The sequence below is a fragment of the Mchenga conophoros genome, linkage group LG4 (assembly GCF_057382185.1).
Source record: "Mchenga conophoros isolate Kocher_MC1m ecotype Shallow Benthic linkage group LG4, M_conophoros_male_GT1.1, whole genome shotgun sequence".
NCBI classification, from domain to species: Eukaryota; Metazoa; Chordata; class Actinopteri; order Cichliformes; family Cichlidae; genus Mchenga; species Mchenga conophoros.
In genome coordinates, this window is record NC_140529.1 from 11,539,361 (window position 1) to 11,547,545 (window position 8,185).

The 8,185-nt window shown below is 39.6% G+C and overlaps 1 protein-coding gene across 1 annotated transcript; it reads right to left on the reverse strand.

Annotated features, from left to right (window-relative positions):
• Positions 1-875: 875 nt before the first annotated feature.
• Positions 876-6,882, reverse strand: tspan34b (tetraspanin 34b). Its single transcript, XM_085272571.1, has 8 exons — positions 6,675-6,882; positions 4,798-4,875; positions 4,171-4,386; positions 2,168-2,242; positions 1,969-2,076; positions 1,761-1,880; positions 1,574-1,666; positions 876-1,465 (listed from the first exon to the last, which is right to left on the reverse strand). Exons 2-8 carry the CDS (start codon positions 4,852-4,854, stop codon positions 1,406-1,408), a joined length of 729 nt encoding a protein of 242 aa, XP_085128697.1. The 5' UTR covers positions 4,855-4,875; positions 6,675-6,882; the 3' UTR covers positions 876-1,405.
• Positions 6,883-8,185: the final 1,303 nt, after the last annotated feature.

Genomic DNA, 8,185 nt, shown 5'->3' on the forward strand with positions numbered 1-8,185 from the left:
ACATCACAGCCTTCCCAACTATTATTGCTGACCATGTCCATCTCTTTATGATTACAGTGTATTCATCTTCTGCTGCTTCCAGCAGGATAATGCAACACATCACAAAGCTCAAATCATTTCAAACTGCTTTCTTGAACATAAATGGCTTCCACGGTCACCAGATTTCAATCTATTTTGGGATGTGATTTAACAGGAGATTCACATCATGGATTCATATCAAATCTGCAGCAACTGTGTGATGCCTCCATATCAATATGGAGCAAATGATCTGAGGAATGTTTCCAGCAGCTTGTTGAATCTGTGCTACAAAGGCAGTTCTGAAAGGGAAAGGAGGGCCACGGGTGTAACTAATGTAATGGCTGTTAAGTGTATTTACTACATGGTGGAAATCTTTGCAGGCAAATTGTCTTAGACAAGTCATTTAACCCTTGTCCTGTACTTTTATTAACCAGCAAATTCCAAAGATCAACTGTTCACTCAGCACCAGGAAGTTTCTATCCAGACTCTAAGTGTCCAATGAAGCCAGAGTCCAAATTTATACACGACTAAACTAGGATGAGAAACTTCAGCTCTGCTAACAGTTTCTATGTAGGTAATTCATGCTGCCTGAGTCAAACATAGAAGCCTTCTTATTTTAAATTAAAGCTGCCATTTGCTCCAAGTTATACAAAAACATGTAGAATTTCACATTTAGGCTCATGTTTCCTGTCTTAATGGTTTCAGATAAGTTAAACTCTCTAGTTAAAAGTAAAAGGTAACCTCTATATGTCCAATGTGTTTTCTTGTGTAATAAAGTGTAATAAATAATAAATTAGTCCCTTCTTACCTCATAGCTTCTGTAAAATGGCACAAATGCTTGCAGCCAGTTCAAAAACTCCCAGAAATGTGGACTTTATTTAAGAATCAGTCACTTTTAGACCATATAAACATATCATGTATCAACTTTGGTGCTAATTTACAAGCTGAATTGTGCAAAACGAACACAAGCAAACAAAGAAAAAAATCCCCCTTTCAGTGCCCAACATTGACAACAGGTTTTGTTTCATTATCACAATGAATACATTTATCACTGAATTCCTCATTAACGGACTACATTAAACAATCATTGGTCAAATACACAGTGTGTGTGTGTGTGTGTGTGTGTGTGTGTGTGTGTGTGTGTGTGTGTGTGTGTGTACAGTGTGCTTAGCTGATTAAGTAGATAGCATACATACATAGATGTTTACATGGATAAAATACATTTGTTAATCGCATCTATTAGCTAGATTTAAATGTAGCAAAAATAGATTTGTTACATTAAATTATTAAATCTGATTGCACAAGACTTTCATTACAGGAAGTGATAAAAAAAATAGAAAGATTCCAGTGATTTAAAGGATTTCTCTCAGGCCTTTGTCCTTTGTAGTTAGACACTTTCAGATTTTATCCTGCAGTAAAGGATCATTGAGACAGCCATGGCACATAACTGAAGGGAATAAAATTTCAAAAATAAGGTAAGAAAAGGTGCCAAAAGGAGAAAAATGAAACATCCATTTACCATATAGTTCAACCTAATGTAACAGTGGTGTCATACCTCCAGAGCTGCAATCCCGAGCGCCACTCCCACTATAGCAGCGGTGTTATCGTCAATCAGCTTCCGGATCTTTGGGAAGCAACCAGTGATTGTCTAAAGAAAATATGTAGTAGGTTTAGATTAAAGATATCGTAATTATAAAGACATTTTGAATTATTTTTTTTCTACTACTTTGAATTGTCCTTACCCCATCAGTACATGTGCTTCCAGGGTTCAAACAGCACTGTGGTGGAAATGTATTGTTGTGGTTTTTATAGTAAGGAGACTCCTTGAATTCTGATGAGTTGTAGAATCCACAACATTTAAACTAGTGTAGACAGAAAAAGTGGGCACGTTACCAAAAGTGTTGCTGAAAACAGAAGCCACTGACTTTATTGTTTAGCAGATTTTTGTACCGTGCTCATTGTCGAATTCCACAGTCCTGTGATGTCAGTATTGTTCCCATAGCCCTGCTTGATGCTCTTCACTGCTTCCTGACCAATCTTGTTAAACAGCTCCTCAGCCTAACATACACACATGAAGCAAATTTTGCATTCAAATAGTCATGATAATGCAGCTACTAAGATTATCTCTGTAAGTTCTTTGGAGACTTACCAGCGGTCTGAATACCAAAATAACCACTGCTCCTGCCACCTCTGCTATGAAGATCAACAAGACTATGATAAAAAACTGTTGAGGAGATAAGAATATCCATTACTGGAATGGGTTTGTTTAAAGTGTAGCTTAAATAAAAAAGAATAGAAAAAAACTTGTTTGAGAGAGCATTTTAAAAGAAATTTTTTGACCTTTTATTTTCACAAAGTATCCATAAATTAATTTTCTTGCGTAAAGAATTACAAACAAACATGGAGATATAGCCAGCAACTGGCTATACCAAAAGTGTTGGTGGGGAGCTTAGTAGCCCTCTTCTAACCAAGCAGCAATCTCAGAAGGTGGAACACGAAGCCAAAGCTGAAGTGCGAAAACCAATTACGTTCCTAATAATTTTGCGTGCTTCCTGTAACAGACTTCCAAAAACGTTTGTTCTTCATTTTGGTGATTAAACAATACAGCTATTCATCTTGTTACTTATGCTTTGATCCATTTGAGGTGGAAAGTCAGGAATCATGAGTTTTCTTTTGAAATGATCAGGAAGTCAGACTTCCCACTCTGATGGTCAGAGCAGCCACACCAACACCAACTTCACAGTTCAAGATAGCAGAAGTGGGCGTAAGCAGACAAACCAGTAATCTGTCCTGCCACTGTTGTGTAATTTTCTTGGTAAATTATCCATACAGAGATCACGGATCAAGCTGTATTCGTTAACCTGCTGCAGCAGTGTTTTCAGTACAAAGATTAAAGGCAATGGATTGTACTCCAGGTCAAGCTGGTGTCGGATAGATGGCTCCACATATTCTACCTTAAAGAAAAAGAAACTCCACTATTACTGCAGTGATTGCACTTATTACTTGCTATAGCTGGGGGTAACATGTGGTCTAAGTAGCAGGTAGCACACATCTGTGTTTGTCTGTTTCTCTTTTTCAGGGTAAACTATTGCTCTGTAGTGCCTCTGTGCACAGACTAGAATAAAGTTTTGCAAACTGTTGTTTACATGTTGTAGTTGTTTACTGTCTCTAGAGAACAGTGTCACAACCATCCAGCCTGTGGGCAACCCTAGCTTGAGTTGTTGGTCCTTGGAGAAGCGTGGAGAAAAGCTGATCTCAGTTTGTGTACGAGAGGAAGAAAATGATGGTCTGCATTGTTGATATAGACATTACTTTTATTCCTATTGCACAAAAGGACAAGGATGCAATGGTAAAGTGCAAACTGCATCTAGGACAGAAACAACCACATTACGCTTCAGGTCTTTGCAAGCATCTGCATGGACAACACATTAATGCAAAGCTAGCCAAGAACCCTGAGTGATGTTAAAGTGTAGCACTTGCTGACCCTAGCCCAGCAGCCATACCGTGAACTTCAGCAGGTAATAAACAGATGAGCAGTGAGGCTCCAGCCTGTTTCTACCTGTTTATGTTTCTAAAGTAGGATCACTGTGGTGTTCGCTTTGAAGTCTCTTTGGGCTGGTCTTCATCTTTGTGTTGTCGGCTTTGTGTTTATAATACTAAAAGAAAGATCCTACATGTGTCTTCATAAGGATAGGGATTTGAACTGAAGCCCAAGGCTTATATTGTTAACTGGTAATTATGTACAATTCAGGTAATTTTATAGACCATACATTTGCTAAAGGTCACAACTGCTGTACCAAAAATTCTCAGTTAGAGTTTATAGATATGTCTTGCTAATTAAGCTTGTTAGCAATAACTGACAACATAGTTCCTTAACCTTTATATCGTAACCTCTGTATTGTCACTCAAACTCAAACTCAAAACTGAAACCAGGCTGGTGAGTCCTCTCCCTTATTTGTTGGCTGTATGCATTTTACACAATGAATTATTATGTTTGTACTAGATGAATGGACTTGTGTACTGAGGGTGACTTGTTCCCATAAAATAAAAATTACTGCCCTATTGACCTTCAAGGGCTCTACAATCAAGAAAGTGTGCCAAAATGTCAAAGTATTTCTTTAAGCCTCTATAAAATAGCAGGCAACAACCTACCAGCAGTAGCATACACTTGCTCTCCCTCATGGCTCCACAGCAGCCTAGAAAGCCGATGACGACTAGCAAGATCCCAATTGCAATCAACAGGTAGCCCACATTGAGCACCTGGCTTAGCTCTGCTGGCATGTTGTCAATTTTCCCAAGAAAGGTAAGGACGGAACCGCTATCCACCTTCACCCAGATCCCAACACCCAGGATGGCAGCACCTGCCAGCTGAAGAAGAAACATGTGGAGGGTGGAGAAGTTAAAAGAGCACTTCACAGATTTTATGCATAAGAGACAGTCTTTTTTGTCACGGTGACTGCTACCATGCTTTTGTCTGTTAAGACTTAGGCAGGGAGGGTTTTGCCTTGAGACTGTCTTGTAGAAAATGCATTTTTACTCTAATAACTTTAAAATAGATAAGTCCAATACTCAATGTTCTGAAAATATTTGTAATGTGCAATTTACAGTTTACAACTCTTGTTGGTGGTGTAAAAATAACCAGTGATTTGTATTTGTATGCTTTTGTACAACATTCAGACTACACAGTACTGCTGAGTCACACTTAAAGAAAATTGTAAGTAACTGTCAGCATCCTTCAAACTTAAATAAAATTATAAAACAATGAGAGTCTTTACTTACAAAGATGATGCCGTTGAACGCAAACATCATGAATTTGAGGAATTGAAAGCATCCCATTTTTGCTGCTGATATTTCTACCTACAGTCAGAGGAAGAATGATAGAGACACATTTTTAAACTTTAGTCTGGTTTTATCTCACTAAGAGCACTTATTTAGCAACACTTTGCTTTTACCTGCATGAATGTGTTTTTCTATAAAGAGCATTAATCATCCTGCTCACCTGTTGTCTCAGGTTTCACTTCTTCCTTGAAGAAGCAAATTAGCCAATGAATTAGTAGAGCTGCTCTGTGAGCAGGGAGGCCACAGGGTGGGGTAGCTTCAAACTCTTGTCACCTTTTAGTCTTTGTGAGCTTAATAACTTATCTTAAACTCTTGAGCCTGTCATTTATACTATAAGGTCACTCACGGTGCACATGTAACTGTGAGCGCTTTTGGTTTAGCAGTAATCGGAGAAGAGAGGTGACAATAGAGGAAGTAAATCTCACGCTATACTGGAAAGTTTGTCACCGCACAAAACAAAACAAAAAAGCCCAGCGGCATGCAAAGGAGGGGAGGAACCAAATTCGGAAGATGAATACTATTGATAAGCAAATATTCCTTATTTGTGGACTTTTTTTTTTCATCTCACCAGTGCACTTGCTATGTCCTTTCATAATATTTTTAAATGTTAAGAATAAAGAGGGTATAGATCCTAGTAAAGACACCAGTGTATGTATTTGCATAGGGAGCGAACTCTGTGGCCAGCCAGCGCACCATTCCCTGAACATGCTGTGGGGGTGAGTTGATGTTTGAGTTTAGGCTAAACTGAGGTGTAGTGTGACAACCCTTTCGCTAACTCTGTACAAGGCTCTTTACTCCAATGCATCATCCATCAAACTCAGGCACACAGATGACAGCATGCTGTCACTAAGTCTTCTCCTACCACCCTCTGTTTTGAGTCACTTAAAGATTGTCACTTACAAATGTGTGTGTGTGTGTGTGTGTGTGTGTGTGTGTGTGTGTGTGTGTGTGTGTGTGTGTGTGTGTGTGTGTGTGTGTGTGGATCTCCCAGAATGGGAACAGCACTCTTTGTGTGGTGGGAGGAAACAAGACAAGTTGTTAACAGCTATGACTGAGCAGAATCCGCCTGTGTACAGCAGCAGGCTGTCTTCTGCATTACCTTTCTCGGAAAATTTAAACCACAGCAGCCTTTATAGTTCTTCCCTATCAGCTTACACCAAACATCCATTCATCCAAACATATCACATTAACCAAAATCAGGAAGTAGTTTCTCTAATAATTTAGCTCTGCTGCTCTGTTTGAGTAAAGCTGGTTGTCATCAAGTTAATCATACATTCAGATGCCAGGATACTGCTCCAAGCATAATGACTTGTTGCCTTGACTCCCCCAAACTTTAGCTTGTTCACTCCTTCAAGCTCTTCCTGCTTCCTTAAGGTCACTGATTCACTCTGACACTGAGGAGTGGGCCTGGTGATGTATTAATGAGCCCAAGTCACAGAATAATCTCAAAATGCCTCCGTGATTACTGTAAAAGGACCCAACGGCGTACTGACTGGAAGAAGCAGTCTTGTCTGGAGGTGAGATATTTTACACTTTATGCATTAAACATGACGTGTTGTGTTTGTGTTTTTAAATGGAACCTCTAAACTGTCTCCAATTCGACAACCACCATCAAAGAAAACACAGATGGAGAAATCTCAAAGGATCCCATTGAACAGAATAATTGCAGGCAGGTCTCAGGAGACAAAGGATCATTGTTGGGTGGATCTCTCCCTGTGCGGGTACAGCTCTCATACAAAATAGCCAGACTTGCACGCTCACAAGAAGCAGCCTCATAGAACAGTTAAACAGCAACGAATCCAAGTGAAGCGGCCTACCTTTTCTCAAGTGTTATCCGAGGACGTTCTCCGGCTCCTGCCTTCACTGCTGTGATTCAGGCAGCTGCTGTGGGAGCGCACCGTGAGGTAACAGGAGCACAGGGGTTTGTTGTTTTGCTGTCCTCACAAAAATGACCCACACTGTGAAACGTACGTCTCGCTTCTGTGGCTGTGGCACTGTGTTATGTGTAAACAACTTGCAAGAGACTTTTTCAGGATTCTGCTCTTATTTTTGGGCTGTTGGCTGATTATAAGCAGAGTGAAGGGAGGGGAGGGCACAAGGTGGGTGTGACCGAAGCAGCTGAGTAATAGCACATCACCATGGATCTAGCTTTGTAGCTCCCAAGGGAGGGAGGGAGGGAGGAGGGAAATGAGGGAGGGATAAAGATCACCTGTGCATGGTCAAAGCACCATTCAACATTTGCTCTGTTTCAAGGTGTTAATTTGAGCGCAGCATGTAAATATGGCCTAATTATGTGACCAGTTGTAATAATTTGCAATAACCACAGGCTGATCTTAAAGTTACTGAAAACTGTAAATGTTTTTTTTTTCTCTACACAAAAGAAAATGTCTAATATGGTTTCAGATGTATCTATATACATAGGTCTGAGAGTTTAACTTCAACATGATGTAAGTAATACATTACAAACAAAAAAAACACACAAGCAAATAAGCTCACCCCTGAAAAGGTCATGGACCAAAGGAAGCAAGGCCCCATGGTACACTTTACACGCATGTGCTTTAAAGAAAATATGAAATCAAATGGAAAGATGCAAATCTAAAATCATCCTTTCCAAAGGTTTCTCTGGCTCATTTCCAATCACTGAACTCAGCTTATCAAATAGGGTGTCATATGTGTATTCTCGATCCAGCAATTTTACTCAACGATACGTCATCGATCCAACGATCCAGCCTAACCCTGAAATCCTTGAAAAAGCTTTTGCAAATTACCTGTACCTCCTTGCAGTCGGGGCATACAGCACATCATATCACAGAATCAGAACTGGTGAAAGTTGCTATTGATCTTCAGACAATAATATTTTTTATTTTCCTGTCAGATCTCAATGTAGGTTGGAAGACCACTGATGAAGTTTTATTCCACACAGGAATGTGTCATTGGGATTAAGGGATATGCACTACTCTGGTTTAAGTCATATTTCTCTGAAAGATCATAATTTAGTTGTGTAAAGAATATCTTTAGCTTTAAAGTTTCACACAGTTCTCTGCAAGTACCGGCGCTCATCCATTACTTAGATGGCTATGATAATGTTCTAATTTGGAATAAAGAGGCAGGTGGGATATATCACATGCTGTGAACCCAGAGACCGTGGTCTGTGTCTGAATTCACTTGCTGTTTATTACCTCCGCAGAGGAGGTCATGTAGCGTGTGTGTGTGTGTCATTCTGCCAGCTGCAAAATTTGCTTTACATTCACCAAAGTCTTTAAGGTTAACTTAATGATTCATGAGTAATAAAAAGGCCTTATCATTTAGAAAATATTATTCTGAAAAG

Bases quoted from the DNA above. Each gene is read 5' to 3' on its own strand.
- tspan34b (XM_085272571.1), bottom strand. From the start codon at position 4,854: ATGGGATGCTTTCAATTCCTCAAATTCATGATGTTTGCGTTCAACGGC. The intron at 4,387-4,797 runs GTAAGTAAAGAC...TTTCTTCTTCAG, and splicing joins CGTTCAACGGCATCATCTTT to CTGGCAGGTGCTGCCATCCT. The intron at 2,243-4,170 runs GTAGGTTGTTGC...TCTCCTCAACAG, and splicing joins GCAAGTGTATGCTACTGCTG to TTTTTTATCATAGTCTTGTT.